This window comes from Calidris pugnax, unplaced genomic scaffold, assembly GCF_001431845.1.
Source record: "Calidris pugnax isolate Ruff unplaced genomic scaffold, ASM143184v1 scaffold20, whole genome shotgun sequence".
Lineage (NCBI taxonomy): Eukaryota > Metazoa > Chordata > Aves > Charadriiformes > Scolopacidae > Calidris > Calidris pugnax.
In genome coordinates this window covers 550,689-570,663 of record NW_015094510.1, presented here as the reverse complement: position 1 = coordinate 570,663, position 19,975 = coordinate 550,689, and the positions used below count along the sequence as shown (strand labels likewise).

The 19,975-nt window shown below is 39.9% G+C and overlaps 1 protein-coding gene across 1 annotated transcript in view; it reads left to right on the top strand.

The window, feature by feature from the left end:
* Positions 1 to 13,496, top strand: part of UCHL3 (ubiquitin C-terminal hydrolase L3) — a 44,196-nt gene extending 30,700 nt beyond the window's left edge. The window contains exons 7-9 of the mRNA XM_014965687.1: positions 8,880 to 8,955; positions 11,453 to 11,511; positions 12,784 to 13,496. Of these exons, the coding sequence (XP_014821173.1) occupies positions 8,880 to 8,955; positions 11,453 to 11,511; positions 12,784 to 12,867 (219 nt within the window). The 3' untranslated portion in view covers positions 12,868 to 13,496. The remainder of the gene's footprint in view (positions 1 to 8,879; positions 8,956 to 11,452; positions 11,512 to 12,783) is intronic.
* The last annotated feature ends 6,479 nt before the right edge of the window (positions 13,497 to 19,975 follow it).

Here is a 19,975-nt window from a genome sequence, read left to right as displayed (position 1 = left end):
ACCATGCTTATTTTCATTTTTCCTTTGTCTTCTCATTCAAATTCAAGACATTCTTGATTATTATCTGTGTGATTTGATCAGCTAAAGGACAGTATAATAAAGAGTGGACATCTTTGCAGTTGCCTTTTTAGGTATGTTACTTCAAGTGTAAGTGGGCTAAGTATGTTCTTTTTTAATGTTTATGTAGTCGTCATCGTCCTCGCTGTCTTCACCACCATCCTCATCGCAGCCTCAGGTTAGCCACAGCAGAACGAAGGCTTCACCATTGTGTCACTCTGCATCCCTCTCCTGGGGCAAACGTAATCATGTAGGTCCTGCAAAGGCTACCAGTCCGTCAATCCGTCTTCGTCGTTGGCGGCCCTTGATACGCCTTCCATCTGTTGGGCTTCATTCTGTTGTAAGTGTAGTCCATCTTCAGTCTTTCCTTACTCTTACACGACTGGCCTTCTGCCATGCAACTTCGATCCTCAAGGCATCATTTTTTGTTGGGGTCTTTTCTCAACCATTCTTAGGATTTCTTTCTTCCTTTTTTTTTTTCTTCCTCTTTTTTTTTTCTTTCCCCCATGTCAGACAGCAAAAGTACATCACTCCATGCTTTGCTGTCCAGGTATTTTTGATTCAACACACGTGCCAAATCATTTTCAAAGCATAGATAAGTTTGCCCTTCATGAAGTGGCTTTTTTTTTTTGCCATAGGCTCCACATCCAGCCTCTTCTTTTCACCTCATCTTCATGATCTTTCATTTGGATGTGCTAAACCAAGGGGCTTCTAATTCTTTGTTACATGCTGTTATTTCTTCTGTGTTTGAGACCTGGTTTATGTTTTTCTATTGTAAACCTGGTCTCCTTTTCTTTCATTCTAAGTCTTGCTTAATGGTCCCTCAGTATTTCAGTAAAGGTTAAATGCTTCCTGTAATCCCAAGGGGCTGCCTTACTTTCTCACTTGCTATCTGTTTCTTTATCCAGTTTGTAGACTTAGATTCTAGTTGAAGGTGAAGACATTCTAGTAAGAAAAGCTTGTCATCAAATATTATACTTACACTTTTTTTTTCTTCTTCACTCACAAGGCACAAATATATCTTGGAAATGTTAGAAAAAAGTTGAATGCACAGAATAGCTGCTATTTCTAAACTGTCCTATGACCACCATCAGAAACACTCAACTGAAAGAGTGGTTTAGGGGTATTTCATCCTGCTTTTAAGGAGTGATCACGCTGTTAGAGCACACACAAAAAATCTTGATATGTACAAGTGAATGGTCTTCAATGTAAAACTGGGACAGTGATTTTTTTTTTTTTTTTTTAGTTTTTTAATCATTCTTTGGTAATGAGCATCTGTCTTACTAGAAATTCTTATTTGAGGTGTGTGGATTTTTCACGGAGGTGAAATAATTCTTCTGACTATGGTCCAAATAACTTCCTTTTTCATACAGATCTGTCTTTCCAAATATAAAACATTAAGGAGGCTTTCCATTACTATTAAAAATTCATGTCCAAATGCTTCCATTTCCAATATAGCTTCTATATTTTTATCATGAGAAATATCTTGATGAGATGTTTTCCTAGACTCCATTCTCTTAATGTGAATAATAATTGGTATTATTAAGTATTTAGCTCTCTTGTAATCTTCAGAACTATGAAACATTCTTGATACTATCCTTTGGAGCTAGTTAAATACCTTGGGATTTGAGGAGGCATGGAGTTTGGCACAGACTTAAGTTCTCCTCGACGCATGCTTCCTCTCCCCCCCACCATAATATTTATGCCATTAACTGCTGACATTTTACTCGAGGACTTTTTTGTTTGCTTAGCAAAACTTGGAAAATTCTATGTCATATCTCTGTAATTTGAAACTGGGTTCTTGCATGAATTTGACCTATATAAGCTTGTTGTTAACAAAAGACTTATTGAGGGCAACAAGCTTGAATGTGCCTGCCTGGAACAAAAAACATTAATTGACCATGAGTTTGTTTCAACACTAAATAAACCATGATTTATCCAAGGATGAACATTACAGAATAATCTGTTGTGATTATACTAAAAAATCACTGAGAGTTTTATTTACTTCAGAAAATTTCTAAAAGCAATTCCTCATCCATTAGCAGTAAGCATTTGCTTTGAAAACGTTCAAAAAATTAATTGAAAAAGTGGCCTTTGGTACTACTGTATCTGGCAAAACAGAAGCCACTAAAAATAGATTTAAAATAATATTTATCAACTCTCCTGAGATCCTGACTGTCTTCATCTGACAGATTAAAATTGTAAGTCCTATATGCAAAGATTTTGTCACTGAATAAAATATATTCTGATATTTATTGGTAACTAAAACATTGTTCTTGTCTTTACACTTTTGTATAACATAGCTCTTCAAGAAGATTAAAGAACACACGAACTATATGTAAATTATTTTAATATGCAGAAAAACAGACAGCATTTTGGGCATTAAAGCTGTCTCAGCTTGATAATACATACTACCTTGTCCTTCAAGTTTTGCCCTGTCAGTGCCCATCGCTATTAGTGTTCTTAGTATTGTTCTGATCATGTACAAGGAGGCTGATCTGGTCTCAGTGTTGTATGAAAATGTTGTAGCATCGCTTTTATTAAAAAATCTAGATTTAAGAGAAGGGGGTAAACATCCTGTGTATTGTGTTTAAACTTTTTTGTAGTTCTAAGTACGTTTCTACTACTTAAACATTGACAGAAAATAGATTGTTTCAAAATTCTAGAGCAAAAGTCTTAATGATAGGAGACCGTATTTATGCTTCTTAATAAAACCACTTTCCCTATTTGAAAACTTCCCTTGACTTTTTAGAGTAGGTCTCCAGGTCAGTTAAGAACATACAATAGAAAAATAAAAGTAACTGAAAATACTGTCCTGAAATGTTCTATGCAAACCTGATAAATTGCAGTAGAGATCGCAAATTTTTAAGCCATAGGTAACAACATACTTAATTAGTAATATTAAGTTTTCCTCAGTCCTTGTAATGATCTCTTAATCCTTGCAGCTTATCTGTTCTTTTAGTTTAGTGTCTCTGCTTGCCTTATGGTCATTTTGCTTCCTTTTATATATCAAGCTAATCTAACTTTTTTCTTTTCTGCACTTCTCAAGTTGAAAAACATGCACTTTGGTTTTTCCCCGTTTACTTTCTGTGTCAGACTTAAGTTCCTGTTCTTTAAAAAAATCCAAGAAGTACCTGTTTAGAGCAGGTATATAATCCCTCTTGCGTATGGATCGAAAGGGAGATTTGTGTTTCTATTAATGTTCTGTACCCAGATACTCTTGTCATTGGTAGAACCCACCTCTGAATTTCACCTTCTTGCTTGACATCTTCCCATTCAGAATCAGAGGCTGCTTTCCTGCAGCTGGGAGCTCTCTCTCTCCTGGCAGTTGCACTGTCTAGCTATAGTTGGGGACATAGGGGTAAGAAGCCCTGGGACAGCTTGTCTACCATGACAGCACGTTAGAAAAATACGTTCAGGCAATGCTTAGCAAAGCAACTTCTTGTCCATTCTGTCTTCTCAAGACAGTCCCTCAGCACCTTTCTTCTAGAAATTCTTTTTCATTATTCTGGTCAAGGGATACCTTGATCTAAGTTAAGCTCTGTATGTTCAACTGTGAAACTCCAGAGCATTTCATATACTGGAAGCTTCACGGCAGTATATTGAGCGTGAATGGAGACGTCACTGTTCTGTGAGAATGAGCCAGAAATAATCTTGCTGAAACTTGTGATCATCATTCCAGTGGTCTTTGTTTTAATTGCAGTATTTTAACCAGGATTCAAATGCCTTTCACAGGACTGCACAGTATATTTGCCCAAGCATGTTCCATGCTTCAGAATGGAAATTATAGATGCCTAATCTACCCAATAGCAAATGCATCGCTTTTCCCCCTTTACTTCAAAATTTATCGAATCCAAGCCATACTGGAAGTTCTGTTCTGTAAACTTTGGGTTTGAATATGTTTTACTTTGGCTTCTCACAACTCCTTGTGAGTGAAAGCATATAGTTACCCCTAAGTTTACCCCTAAGGTTTTTATCTTCTCTTTGACTTCATTTACTTTTGTCATGATTTTTCAGTTGGATGCATCTGAAACTTCTTATTCCTCAAGGTTCAGCAAAATTGTCTTTTCCATATCAAGTCTTTACCACTCTTCATCCAGAACCTGACAGACTCTTGATGCCAGTTTCTTCACTTAACAAAAGTAGTGTTTTTTCCCTTTGCAATCACTACCTGTAATATGGAGCATTCTACTAAACTGGTTTGTGAGACGTCTTGCTTCTCTCAAGAGCAAGTGTAAGGAAATAATAAGAAAAACAAGTTTTAGTTTTAACAGGTGGCCTGAAATCTGACATGTAACATTGAACATGTTTCTATAATGCAGTTTTTCCTAAATAGATTTTAAGCATGATGTGGTGAGGACTTGTTCAGTGTGTCCATGAAAGCAAGACTTTTTTTTTTCCTCAATTGTGTGTTGGTCCCAGAAACACAGTTTTTGGGAAAAGAAACCAGTTGCACATCAAATTTGATGAACAGTTTTGTTCTAAGTTAGCAACATTTGAAGATCAAAAGATTTCAAATGCTGAGTATTGACTTTTAGATTGGGATAATGACTTAAGTGTGTTAGCAAGATAAACTGTGTAGGGGATGAAATATACTTAATTAGACGACCTGATACAATTGGGCAAACAGTGATACGGGGGTGTACTACTGAGGTTTCTGAAGCTTAGTGCAACAACAAGAAAGAGGACTGTTGTAGTTCATGAAGAGAGGGCAGCAGATAAAGGTGAAAGGTAAAATCAAGGAATTTCTCAGCCCAAAAAGAGGGAGTAGGAAAGGCTATTATTTATATAGTAAAAACTTTAGGAAGTGCCATTTTAAAAATTGCTGTTTGGAAATCTGCTAGTGAGAGTAAAGGAATAAATGTAGAGGTGCTGTTTCAATAAAATGAACTAATGGGTATTGACCTGAGACAAATCAACTAAAACTCACCTCACAGCAGTCAGCAGCTGTTTATTATTTAATTTGAATGTCCAATTTAACAGAGAAGGCACACAAATCCACTGAAAAATTGGGACTCAGTCATGTAGGTGCTTTTAATGTGGTATTCATAATCAGAGGGCATGACAAGCTTGGCTGTCACTTCTGTATATGAGACTGAGTATTTATGAAGATATGCTCTATTATTACCATTGAGCATTATTGCAATACCTTGAGAAAAAATGACAGCTGAGAAGATGGTCTCAGAAACTTTGAGCACTACACTTCATGTATTTTTCCTCTTCTATCATTTTCAACTCTACTGGTCATTATTTTTCAGGGTTTTTTTCTTTTGGAAAGATAAATTGGAAAAGTGATGTCCACTGAACCTTACTACCAAAGCTTATTTGTTACACTATGGTTGAAACCATAACATAAGCTTCTGTAAGCTACTCAAGATGCTAGTATTTGTACTCTTTCTGTCTTTTCGGGATGGGAAAGAAATACAAATTTTCTTCTCTGTGTGTTACAGCTCTTCGGAAAACTTGAAAAATAAGTCTTGAATCCCATAGGTTAGTTTACAGTCCTGGTTAGACAATCATCTTATTTAGACTCCTGTGTCTTTCTCTATTCTTGTGGTTCATACATGCAGTTATTCAAATCTGCTGTCTGCTTTTGCACATTGAGCGGGCTTTTAAGTGGAAAAAATCTAAAGGAACAGGTCATCCCAGCACCTGACTGATGTTCACGTTACTGTGGCCTTTGACAAGAAGAATAATCCAGAGAAAATCCTCTGTAATTGTTCTGAAAAAACTACCTAGTGGTGAACATGCAGTCAGACTTCTTAAATCTATGTTCTCTTGTGCTTTTAAGCATTCACACAGACTGTTTATTAGAAGCTGAAAACTTGGCCGAAGGTGTAGCTTTTCAAGGAGACCACAAAAGACATCTCCTTGAAGCTGGCATTCCCTCTTCTTTCCATTCCTTTGAAATTTAAAATCTTCTGGTTTCAAGTGTTAGAATCTGTAGGGCTTCCCAGTGAAGTAGAAATTGGTCTGACTACGCTGCTTCTTGTGTTAGCGTCTGTGTGTGCACATGCATGCACACATATGCAATGGATGGGGTTTTTTGTCCCTAAGGAAGAGTGGGGGGAATTTGGAATCAGATTCATCACACTGGCAAAGTTTAATCCAGTTACTTCTCTGCCTAAGTCACAAGCAACACGTTTTTATAATATAAAGTTTTAGATCATCTTGACTGTTCAGTCCCTATTGTTTCTCTGTGCTTATAATTATGCAAATAATTGTCTGTCAAAATTGATTGAAATCCTAATTTTTCAAGAAGCGTAACAGATTTACTCGGTAGTAAATTTACTAGTATCTACATTTGATGAAAAGACATCACAAAGGAAGGAGACTGTCTACACTAGAACATGTGGTAGAAACTTTAATAATGGTGTGGCTTTTTCCCTCTTTCTATGAGGTTGGGAAATTAAAGATGTAAACCCAACATTTCTCACGAGTTGTGGGAATAGCTCTTAATGGAAGCACATTATTTAGACTAGGCATGGACACAGACTCAGCAGGCTTCTATAGGAGCAGCACTGTCTTCAAGAAAACTCTGAAAAATTAATCATGCTTTTTTTGATGGCATCCCTATCCATCTTCTAGCTGTATATAGGCTCGGCATTCCAAGCATGCCAAATGTTCCCTCTATTGAAAAGATGTTTATTAGAAGTTGGCAAAGAACACAACCCTCAAAATGGGCGAAGGGACAACTGTATTTTCTTCTAAATGTGATCAAAACTAAATCTGGAACATCTTGAAATCCTCTGAAATAGTGATACTCTGAGCTTTTCTAGTAAATATCAATATGAGCCCAGGTAGTGGATGCTCAAATAAATGCCGTTTCCTTCCTGAAGTGAGACTAATTGGCAGAAGTCTTTCCCCTAACCCTGAAATTCCTTATGCCCAGATTTCCCAGTTTGACCGATAAGGGAACAGCTGTGGAGTCCTATCTCTACGTGGGGGTTAGGTGGCAATGTAGGATTTGGCAAGGACTCAGCTGTGCCTGCCCACACGCTGTTGTAGCATCATGGTTTAGGTGCCTCTAAGCTCTTGGTTGATCGATGGCACCTTGTTGTTATTCCCATCGGTCAGGAAACCTGTGCTCCTTGGAAGTTCACAACTGGGGCAGCCAAACTCTAGGGGCTGCTTGTTTTTTATTTCTAAGCCCTGGTTCTGTTTGGCCTTCTGTAAAGTAAAATTCTCCCCCTTGTGCCATGGGGGAAAAAGACTCCCCAGAGCTCTGGTGCAAAGGTCCTCTTGGCCCTTTGATAGCTGCCTCATCTTCAGCAGCAGGAATGCTTTTTCCATTCTAGGCCCTTTGAAACAGAGATGAAACAGGGTATTTATTTCTTTCACACTTCAACTGGTCAGAGAAATGAATCTCAAATGAGGGTGAGGGGTGGTTGTGTGGTTTCTTGTTTTTCTCTTTTTCATTTTTGAGCTTACTTCACAGAATTTCTGTAGCCTGTTGCAGTTCCTCTGTAATGCTGTGTTCTTTGGCATTCTTGATGTATTGAAGGACTTATGGTGACTTCTTGTCCTTTGCTTTTATTGTTCTGGTTGTTTGCTACATTTGTTCAATTTAGATAATCTTTTAAAGTTGTTTGTTTTTTTTCATGACCATCAGGAAGAAAGAAACTTTTAACTCAGTCTTGAAAACAGGATGCAACTGTAAGGTTCTACAATTCATTGTACCCTCTAATCTGCTTCTGGCAAATTCTTATATTTTTGGGGCACTTCAAGAAATTCGCATAAAGCTAACAGTAATTACACGACGGGGGACAACAATTCATGAAATATATTTTCACGGAAGTCAGATTCTCAGTAGTTTAGGAAAAGTTTAAGAAAAGCTGAGGTGCTTTTTCCCCATTCCTTCAAATGTTAAATTATGGATCGGGGCTCAGGTGTGGAGTGGTCAGATTGATGAGGAAGTAAGACCATCAGTTGCTACTGAAGACAACAGTGGTGATGCACCTTTTGGCTCAGAAGTTCAAAGCCCTCTGCTTAGTGGATGTCAGGAAGGTGTGCTGGCAGAGCGCCACGCTCCGCATGCCCTGCTTTCTTCTGGAAAAGCTTTTGCTTGCTGAAGTTGGCAACAAAGTATTGGGCTAGATAAATCTTTATCAACTGCAACCATTATTTTATTATTTTTTTTTTTAATGTCATGTCACTTGAAGTTGTCACTGCACCTCAGTCCCTTCTTGATATGCAGTAATGATGCCACTTTGAGGTTTCAGAAGTCTCCGAGACAGAGCTCTAGGCACGTGTCTGCTTATTTGCCTTCCTCCTCACCTAAGATGTGTGAATTGTACCTTGGGAGTATCTGTTTCTTTCAACCGCCTGTGAGGAGGGAATGGGTTAACTGTACTATATGTGGCTTAAGAGGAAAAATTATTTTGACCAAGTGAATATTTTCAGTTTTAAAATACTACAGGTTCAGCATTCAGCCCTGCATCTCTTTGTTATTGGAGATGGGTTAGTGAAGGAGTTGCTATTTATATGAATATCTATTTTTAATGTTAATATATTTGAGCCGGTACTGCTTCTAATTCAGTAATGACAAATAAAGCTTTTATGCAGAGCTATAATTGGAAATACTTCCAGATATTTTACTGAAAGGATCCTTACTGATCTGTGCATTTGCAGAAAGCTTCTTTATAGTCCATAATGTTCTGCAGCGTGACTTCTGCCATTCTGTCTAAATCCAGAATGTGCTTCTCACTAGCGACTTCTTTTGGCCAGGTGTTTTGCGTATTATGACGGCATGTTCTCATTAATCATATTGTGATAAGAATTTTAGTGAACAATTTATTTTTTTTTGTTGTTTTGTCTTGCAGGCACCAAGTATAGATGAAAAAGTAGACCTTCACTTTATTGCATTAGTTAATGTAGGTGGTCATCTCTACGAGTTGGGTAAGAACACTTTTTATCCTCTCTCTCTGTTTGAAACAAATACAAGCAGTAATGTTGTTAACTGTCAAAGTTTGAGAGAGGTTACTTGATTCAATGTAGGGCTTAGGTTCTTTTCAACTGCATCATGGTGTCCAGGGGTCAGGGGATTCTGTCAAACAATCACAGCTTTCTTCCCATTGGTTTTTGGATTCTCCTTCGCTCAACTCCCTCCTATTAAGATAAAATGGTATGGAATACTAGACTGCCTCTAGAATTCCTTTATGATTTACAAGGATAGGAAGCAAGAAAGAATTGGTAAACACTCAAAGTTTTAGAGACGAATGTACTGTTATATTTATGTTCCTGAATTGCTTGTGGAATGAATAAATGAACTGTATGCCACCTTAGAAGTGTTAGCTCTATTATTAAACAGTTCAAACAAATGATGTAGTCAGAATACTAGCAGATACTAATATAACTCATTTGTTATAGGCTGGTTATTTTTTCTTCTATCTTTTTGTGGTGACTGGACAGTTAACTGTAAAACAGTAGTCTCTGTTTTCTGAATTACAGCTGGTTTTTTCCCCTCTTCGGATTGTGTAGCACCAAATTCTGCTCAGATATTCTCTAATGACTCCAATCTTAAACATGTTGCCGGGCAACTAGGTTTTGCTGCAGGCACTTCAGAAAACTAGCAAGTAGATCAGCATTTAAAAACTGCAAGTCACTGGTCTTTCCTAACATATTTTTTTTTCCAGTATTTTATGGTGAGAACATTTTCATCTTATGAAAATCAACATGTAATTAAGCAATGCCTTTAACAGGCGGTAACTAATCATAACCTTGGGCATAAGCTGTATATAAGAAGTGCTGATGTTAATATAAAGGTGATCTAAGGGGTGTTATCAGTGGCAAGTCATGAACAATAGGCACGCATTTCTGTATTTTTATGGTACTGTATGTCTATCAGTGACCTAGATCAAATAGTGAGGCAACAATCGTAGGATGCAATCTGAATATTTTATGACTAAATTTCAAGGCGTGATGGATGGCTCACTCTTCTTCTAGTTGTGTGCTGCTATTTCCATATTACCTTTTCATTGTCCTTAAAAAGCACACTACAGACTGTGATTACCATGTTTAGCTATTTTCCATAAATATGATGCAAGATAAAAACACTTGAATTTTTTGCTTAAATATTAAAAAATGAAAAAAAAGAGAGGCATTTAGCCCCACTGTATAGTGGGATGCTAATACTACTGTTTCCTTTGTTCTTAAAATAACTTCTCTCTGTACCAGTGGAAGAAAGCAAAAAATACTTAAAAGTAGGAAAATGGGAGAAGGTTTTTCAATTAATTCACTGACTTCAGTCACTATGGCCAGCATGTGGGCTTTGGCAGGCAGCAAATGCTAAGGAAGCGCATGAATGTTAGATGCTTATGATGTTTTTGCCATAGAAAACATGTTATTTATAGGCACATAAAATCAAAATGCTGTTCTGCCAAGATGTATGTAAAAAAATAAATAAAAAATCAAGTCAAACTTAGCTTGCAACAGTACAGGGCATTCAGTGCTGTTTCCCTGGCACATTCTGAGGGGCTTGCATTGTTGTATCTTCAGTCACGCTTGTTACAACAATGAACAATCTCTTGTTTGTGTAAATCCAAAAGTTTTCTAACATGGACTCTATTTTTAGCCATGGAAAATGTAGTTTGGAAGTATTGTCAACTTGGATGGAATCTTTGGGCAGGGAAAAGCCCAAGCAGGGCAGAGCCAAAAGGGATTTTGGCCTAGCAAATACTTAGGATGTCCTGACACATGTTCTCATACTGTTAGCTCTTCACAAGTAACCTGAAACACATTTCTATGAATAAAATTATGTTTAAAAAGCTGAGAATAATAGCATTATTATATTGCTAGCGGGAGAAAAAATAATTAACTATAGCAACCATTTTTAAATGCTGTGAAAGTACTTAGTACTTGAAGCTATTAGGTTTGTTTCCTTATTTTATTTTTTTTTTTTGAATGAGAGTGACATTTCAGTTATGCCAGACTCTTCGAACTGGTGGGTTTGGTATTCTCTTCTGTTGTGGAGTCTCTGATCACAGCTGTCAAAGACCACAGATGTACAGCTGCCTGGGCAGATCCATTAAGCGTAGTTGAAATTGTTCTTCTCTACTTGAAAAACCAAAGTACTATACCGGGACTAAAGCAGTCACAACTTACAGCCCTAAAGTTTTCAAATAAAATATTAAAAAGTATTTCATTGGTTTGATTGTGGGTTGTTGTGGGTTTTTTTTAAATGTAACTGACTAATCATCATGATACCTGTTGAAGCAATCAACAGTGGAGGAGAGACTTGGGAATAGCTAGCTGCGTGCAAAATTCTTTTATGAAAAATGGGGTAGCATTTTTGTAAGTGAAGATCAAAAAATCTGTTTAAATAGTTTTAACTGGAAAAATGAAGCTTTCCTAATTTTATAAATGCATTGTTCAATCTTCCTTTGTGTTCCAACAGATGGGCGCAAGCCATTTCCAATAAACCATGGGGAAACTAGTGACGATTCATTTTTAGAGGTAGGAATAAAAAACCTTCTTAAATGTTATTGTACAAAATTATTTCTGTATTTACACAAAATTTATAAAAAATATTTTAATAAATATTTATACAGAAGTCTTGCTATATTTATGGTTGGACGAGGAATAGAGTGAGTGGGACAGTGAGACAAAATTAGGTTTACTCAGTTTTAAAACGGGTATTTCAGAATTCTGGATGACAGACTGTCATAACATGGTAACAAGGAATGTCAGAAAGGATGACCATAACAGAAGATCCAACTGACTTTTCTTCTGTGCTGAGATTTCCCATATACCCCTGCTCCTTTCAAATTGTACATGAGATGAAGTCATCGGATAGAAAACTTAGGATAATTTTTCGTTCTCTTTCCTTTTAGCTATAGGTTGATAGGTGCCATGCTAGACATGAATTGACTTCCTTTCTGGCACTTGCTAATAATCAATCTTCTCCAGTTCCGTGGCTTCTTTTGGGGGCTTCTTTGTGTCAGGAGCTGTTTAGATGAGAAATGAATTGGAAAGGAGTACACTGAATCGGGAGGATAAACTGTCATCCCCTCAGAATGATGAGAGAAGGCAATGCCTAGATCTGACTTTTATGGTATCCAGACTGGATTAGCTTTACAAAAGGAAGAAACCAGAGAAACTAAGAAACCAACTAAACAAAACCTTTTATAGTTTAGTAGCATAGACTAATGTCTGTAAAGGCTGCATACAATTTGTGCTTGTTTGGGCAGGGGGAGAAGCTGGATAAAGCTTTCCTTTTTTCTTATGTGGCTTGCTTTCTGTTTTACTGATAACATGTGTTCTCCAGATTGCACCCTAAAGCTAGATGAAGGAATTACTTATAATCTTTCACTTACCCCACGCAGCTTAGATTCATCTTGAGACAAAGGAAGAGTTTCTGAATACAGCAGCCCTAGTAAAGGCAAACTTCAGAGATGCATTTAGGAAGTCAGACAAGGAACACAACTGTTGCACAAAGGAATATTCAGTCTTTGTTGCTAAGGTTCTGCATACGACTTGTGCTCTCTTTTATGCTGCCCATATGAGCACTGTAAATAATCTTGAATAGTGGTAACTCGGATCAGAAATACAGTTCACGTGGATTTGTCACACTTCTTAGTAATCTTTTATAGAGAAGGGATTTTGAGCATATTTTGTATAAAGTGTGTCTTCATATTTCAGTTGTGAGGAGTTTTTTTTAATAAGTATGATTTATAGTGTGTTTTCTTTTCTTTTTTTTGTTTGGTTTTTTTGCTTTTTTTCCCCTAGGATGCAATAGAAGTTTGCAAGAAATTCATGGAACGTGACCCAGAAGAATTAAGATTTAATGCAATTGCACTGTCTGCAGCTTAAAAGCCTTTTCCAGTGGGGCTAATCTATTGCAATGTATTGTAACAATAAAACTGTTGCCATATGTTAATAGTACAAATTTTGATACTTCCCTAACATGTTGATTAATTGTAGCATACGTGGAATAAACTTTGCATTTGTCCTTGCTATATCTTGCTGCTTGTTCCTGGAGCAACGTTGGGTATTTATATACACGCATGCATTTTGTGCAAGACTTCTTTGTGGTGGGTTTTTCCCCTTCCACCCCCTTAAAAGTTTTGGGAATTGCTGTCTGTCATATTTCATCATAATAACGATGAGCTAGTCCAGAGCAGGATTATCATTTGTATCATTCACAGATAATATTTTGAGTATGTGATATGTTAATGGGTAAAAACTTGAGATTATGAGGCTATCTCCATCTTTTAATTTTAATCATACAAGAATATTATGAGAACTTTTGCAGGTGACTGAAAAGACAAATGCATTTTTTTCAGTGCATTATTTATAAATAAACATATGGAAGAAAAAAAGGCAGAAAAGGACTGTTTCTTCTTTCTGTTGGTGAGCACTAACCTTTTAAAACTATCTTAACGTTTTGAATAAAAATTACTTTTGTTTCTCAACGAATAATGTTAATAAATTTTCAAAAAGCTTTAGTTAAACCAGTGTTTGCTATTCATATGTGGAAAAACAACATCGATTTTTGCCTTGAAAAAGCCACACTAGTAATTAATAGTAGTTCAAATGGTAGGGCTATGGAGGGCACACGGAGGTGAATACAGCAATGTGAAGTATTCACATTCACCTCCCCTAACTGAAATAAATGACAGAGAAGTAACGATCACTGTAATGAAATTTTGTGTAACAGGAACAGACTCTATATTTTAAGATAGCCGTGATGGTCATATATATTTTTTTTTTTCCCCTTTAGGAGTATCTATTGTAAATTTGTCAGGTGGCATTACTGAATGCTATGTGATACCCTTCCTTCCCCTGTGCCATCCCTCCCACCCCACCCACTGGATCTTAAGGTACTGTTGACCAGTTTCTACACTTGAATTAGTAACAGCTTGGTTATTTTGGGGTGTTGTGTGGGTTTTGGTGTGTGGGTTTTTTTTTTTTTTTTTTTGACTAGGCAATCTTATGCTTTAGGATTCTTCTGAAGGTTGGTTTTGGTTAACGTCCATCTTTTGACATTCCAGAAAAATATTCCTTATTTGTTGCTTTGAAGTGAAATCATTCAGGTTTGCTTCCAGTCGAGATCGCTGCCAAAGGAAACTGAACCCTCCGCGTCCCAGAGGGTGCTTTCATTCTCTGTCAATTGTCGTTGCAGGAAAAACGAATGGGGTTATGCCAGAAGCAATCTGGCAGAGTTTTCCTTCTTCATAGAAAAGAAAGAGGCCTGGGAGTCTGTCTTATCACTTAAGAACATCTTTTGCACTCTAAAGAATAAGTTGGAGTGTCTGTCTAAAACATGTCACCCGGAGAGTCCCCTAACAACAAGAGTCTGTTTTCTATAAGAGAGCTGGTTCGAAAAGTGAGGGGGAAGAACCACACTAATGAGCTTCTATTTTTGAGCACTTTTTCACCCCAGTAAAATGCAGTATCGTTAAGACTTGCTTTACGTTGCCACACTCATTAGTAAAGCCCTGAAACTTGCCTTTAAATAAAACCCAAAGGCTTTAGTAACCAACGCAGCTGCATTGTCTTCCTGCTAATATCAGAAAAATCAAATCTAAGTTGTCACAACTTAGTTGGGATATTGCATAGCTTATGCTAAAGGAGACTTGGAGGAATACATTTAAAGTAAGCTATAGTTAAGTATATAACTTCTAGGGTAGGAAGGAAGGTGAGGAAAGAGAAGAGGAGGATGTTCAGTTCAAAGCTGTTAAACAAGCTACATCAGGGAAATATTATCTGCTTTAGGGAAATATTCACACCATAATATGCTCTTCGGAAGATTTCGGTGGGTTTAGGTAATAAATGGAGGGGCTCTGGTTTTCTGCCATTATTTGTTACAAAATCACTTCAGAACTGGACCTTTAATTGAATACTAGGACTTAAGTGAATTCATGACAAAGAAAATCAAGGTTAGAATAGTAAACTTGCGGTGGGATTTTTCATGGACCCACTGGAAAAATACATCTTGAATCTCAAGTGAAAACTTAGAAGAATTCTTAGTGTTTTGGCAATATTATAGTTTTGCTCAGCTATTTTTCACGTAGATTTCAAATCGGTTGTCCTGCAGGTTAAGGCTTCCTTCTATTTTGTTTTACTTTCAGTGTTCATTAATATACAAGGTAGTACTTTCTAGTGAACATTGCTTTTGGAAAGGCTCTCAGAAGTTTGAGATGACGAAAGAAGAGCAGTGCACCAGTTTTTACGCTGAACTGTATCTGCTCACCGCACGGTCCCCTGGCTAGGTGGAAACTTTGAAAGGCTGCACTGCAGAAGTACTATTTCACCTAAAATGTACCATTTAACGACCTTCCAGTATTTACAAAACGGTGTTCTGGCACAGGCACTGGTGACCATCTTGAGGAGCACAGGGAATAAAGGGATCTAGAAGATGCTGTAATATCTGTACTCAGCACTGGTGAGGCCACACCTCGAGTATTGTGTCCAGTTCTGGGCACCTCAATACAAGAGAGATATCGAGGTGCTGGAGCGAGTGCAGAGGAGGGCAACGAAACTAGTGAAGGGCCTGGAAGACAAATCATACGAAGAGCGGCTGAAGGAGCTGGGGCTGTTCAGTATGAGGAAGAGGAGGCTGAGGGGAGACCTCATCACTCTCTACAACTACTTGAAAGGACACTGTAGAGAGGTTGGTGCTGGTCTCTTCTCACAGGTAATTAACAATAGAACAAGAGGGAACGGCTTCAAGTTCCAACAGGGTAGGTTTAGACTGAACATTAGGAAGGAATTTTTCACCGAAAGAGTGATAGGGCATTGGAACAGGCTGCCCAGGGAGGTGGTGGAGTCACCATCCCTGGCTGTGTTTAAGGGCCGTTTAGATGCGGTACTGAGGGACATGGTGTAGGGGAGGACTTTGTAGAGTAGGGTAGATGGTTGGACTCGATGATCCCAAGGGTCTCTTCCAACCTCAATGATTCTATGATTCTACGATCTTTGGCCTCGGCAGAACCTGTGTATCTTGGACACAAGGAGTGAGGTACGAACAACTTGGCCGACTTGCGTAGCTCAGCAAGGTCCTGGCCAGGGGCTGATGAGCCCTGCAGACCACGCGGGGCTTTTAGCTCTGCAACACCCGTGCAGAGGTTGCCTTTTCTGTACGGTCGGTGCTGATTAGTTCAAGCTCCATGGGAAAATAACGCTGTATTTTCCAAACTTGCACAGCCCTGGCAGAGCCTCGGTGGCACGGAGCAGGGTCTGGCCACGGGCAGGCAGACCTAGTGATGTCCCTTTTCAGGTCCTGCAGCCTGGGCCAGCCCTACACATCGTCTTACGGAAACAGTGTGTGTGTAGGAGGGAAGAGGTGATACACACTCATCCCTTCTCTTAATTTCAGCTGAGTGGAGCTGGTGTGCTATTGAGCACTCAGGGTTGTTCAATCTCTTTTAAGTCTATTGGCGTTAGTTTTCCCGTGTTATTACAAGCGTTTTGTTGAGAAACTGTAAGAATTTAATAACCAGCACAAGGCCCTTTGTCGCGGCTGCGTGATTCAGTTAAGGAAAGGAGGAGGAAGAAGCATTTTCTGTCATTGAAATGTAAGTTTTAGAATACAAGCACACTTAACAGCCCACACTTAAAAAATAAACACGGCCTTTCCTTAAGGGAGGAAGCCTGCCTTGGTAGAAAATATTATTGTATCAAATATTTGTAGAACTCTCTCTGAGAAGAATATGACGTAAACTGTTGCTTGACTTATCCCTGGGAGCACACACAGTTGCTGAGTAGAACAATATTATGTTTGCTACTTTTGACACCAACAATTAGCAGCCCTATCTATCTGGTATAGGGACTATTTTTCTGACCGAGGAGGCTGGTGACTTGCCTTGTTAGCGTAAAGGAATATTTAACCATTTTGGTTGTTTGGGCTTTCATAGAGAAATTATCTGTGATTGTGGATTTAAAATTAACTTCGAGGAAGAAATGTGCATGTTGGAACTTTTTTTTACTCAGTGAATAACTTGAACTTGAAAGCTGCTGTGATCCGTGCAGCTTACTAAAAGGAGGATTTAGTCAAATTACTTGATTACTCAAATTACTTGAATTATTTGATCTAAAACATTAAATGCTTGATTCATGAGAAAAGTTACTTGATTTGCCATTAAGTGAAATAAAACAGCCAGGAATAAGCAAAAACTGGAACACTTGTTTCTTAAACAGGACCTCTTTTGAAACCTGTTTCATAGAACTTTATTCTCAAATAAGTTTAAACTTTTATAGTATTCATAGTTAGGGACAAGCATATTTTTATACAAAGCAAAAAGGCAGACCTTAAAAATCTGGGAAAGGCTGTAGTGCTTCACCAGAGAAATGTTTAGTAATGACAGCTAATGCAAACTGATGTCAGCCAGCAGCAGCAGCACATACATTAAGCTTTTTTTTTTTTTTAGCCTTTGTAGTCAAAAATGTTAAATAGTGAGATGAGAAGGTTGTTTTCTGATGCTCAGGCTTCCCACTCAAGAAATAGGCAGATTCTTCATTTGTCTTGAGGCTGATCCGGCTCAGAGCAGGAAAAAACTTCAAAATTATAGCTCTGGTTATTGTTTCATTCCTCACTGGCTCTACGGCATAGTTGTCTCAAATCACACCACTGTGAGGAGCTAACTCCATCATTTCTATGCATCTGGAACTCTAATGAATGCCAAACATCTCCTGTGGAACTTATTTCAGCCGGAGCCACTGGGTTTTCCTGCCTGTGTGTACCAGCAGTAATGCTCATCTCCACGTACTGCAGGCACTGATGGCTAATAGCTGCTTGGGATGTCGAACAGATCTCCTAAAATCTTCTCTCCTATTCTGAGAAGGATGTTTACAGAGCAGAAACAAGACGTGCTCCCAAGAGACACCTTAGGAGAAGATAATTTGCCCACAGTACAAATTTTAAGTTGTCTTTTCTTGGTAGTCCTTGAAAAAAATGAAGTTGTATCTTCAGCCCTGGCCCCTACAAGCAGAAGATGCCTGCAGCAACTCTGTTTTGCTTACAGAGAAGACAGGGATGGGTGGAAGAAACGTGTATGTGCCGTAGCATAATCCCAACTGATCCTAATTTTGGTGGTTACTTTAGGGTAACCAGCCACCCGGGCTCAGGAGGAGTCGGGCTGAGACAGAGCTTCAGGACCCACAGGAGAGTTGCAGCGTGTCAGGGAGGGCAGAGACATGAGTGAAATAAAGCAACGGGCCCTCCTGGGGGTACTGCCAGCAAACCCAGGATTGCTGCAGATGGTGCTGGGAGCAGGAGGAAAGTGTGGAGGCTGTGCCTCGTGGCTCCAACTCTGTCCCAGGCATCTCTGCTAAGGTCATTTTGTGTGGAAAAAAAAGAGTTCAAAACAAAGCGTGGACCTCTCCTGTCTTCCAGATCACAGAATGGTAGGGGTTGGAAGGGATCTCTGGAGATCATCTAGTCCAACCCCCCTGCTGAAGGAGGTTCTCCTAGAGCAGGCTGCACAGGAATGCATCCAGGAGGGTTTTGGGTTCTCCAGAGGAGACTCCACCACCTCTCTGGGCAGCCCGTTCCAGCGTTCTGTTACCTTTAAAGTAAACAAGTTTTTCCGCACGTTGAGATGGAATTTCCTGTGTTCCAGTTTGTGCCCGTTGCCTCTTGTCCTGTCACTGGGCTCCACCTGAAAAGCGTCTGGCCCCATCCTCTTGGTACCCACCCTGTAGGTATTTATAAGCATGAGATCCCCTCTCAGTTTTCTTTTCTCCAGGCTGAACAGAGCCAGGTCTCTCAGCCTTTCCTCATGAGAGAGATGCTCCAGTCCCTTGATCACCTTCGTAGCCCTCTGTTGGACTTCTCCAACTCTGTCCCAGGCATCTCTGCTAAGGTCATTTTGTGTGGAAAAAAAAGAGTTCAAAACAAAGCGTGGACCTCTCCTGTCTTCCAGATCACAGAATGGTAGGGGTTGGAAGGGATCTCTGGAGATCATCTAGTCCAACCCCCCTGCTGAAGGAGGTTCTCCTAGAGCAGGCTGCACAGGAATGCATCCAGGAGGGTTTTGGGTTCTCCAGAGGAGACTCCACCACCTCTCTGGGCAGCCCGTTCCAGCGTTCTGTTACCTTTAAAGTAAACAAGTTTTTCCGCACGTTGAGATGGAATTTCCTGTGTTCCAGTTTGTGCCCGTTGCCTCTTGTCCTGTCACTGGGCTCCACCTGAAAAGCGTCTGGCCCCATCCTCTTGGTACCCACCCTGTAGGTATTTATAAGCATGAGATCCCCTCTCAGTTTTCTTTTCTCCAGGCTGAACAGAGCCAGGTCTCTCAGCCTTTCCTCATGAGAGAGATGCTCCAGTCCCTTGATCACCTTCGTAGCCCTCTGTTGGACTTTCTCCAGCAGTTCCTTGTCTTTCTTGAACCGGGTGAGCCCAGAATGCTCAATGAACTGGATGAGCCTTGAGAACTCTCAAGATGTGGCCTCACCAGAGCAGAGAAGAAGGGAAGGATGACCTCCTTCAACCTGCTGGCCATGTTCTCTTTTAATGGACCCCGGAGACCACAGGCCTGCTTGGCCACAAGGGCACATTGCTCCCTCCTGGTCAACTTGTTGTCCACCAGGACTCCCCAGTCCCTCTCTCCAAAGCTCCTTTCCAAACCTTCCAAAAGGCTCCTGCCCTCATCCCCAGGCGGGACAGGGCCGCAGAAGAGCATGGGGTCCGTTCCTTCCCTCCCTTCCCGCTGCTGCCGATGGCCGCACGGCGGGACTCCCGGGGCAGGAGGTGCGGGAACCGGCGGGGGCCGGGGGGCTCCGCTGTCCCGGCCGGGCGGGGGCGGCAGGTGGCGGTTGGGGGGGGCCGGGACGGAGGTGGCCGGCCCTCAAAGGTGCGATTGTCCCCAGCTATTCCTGGTATGCGGCGGGGCGGGGAGCCGCCGGGGGCGGCCTCCACCGGCAGGACGAGGGGCCCGGCGGGACGGAGCCGCCGCCGCCACCGTGGCCGCAGGGGTGG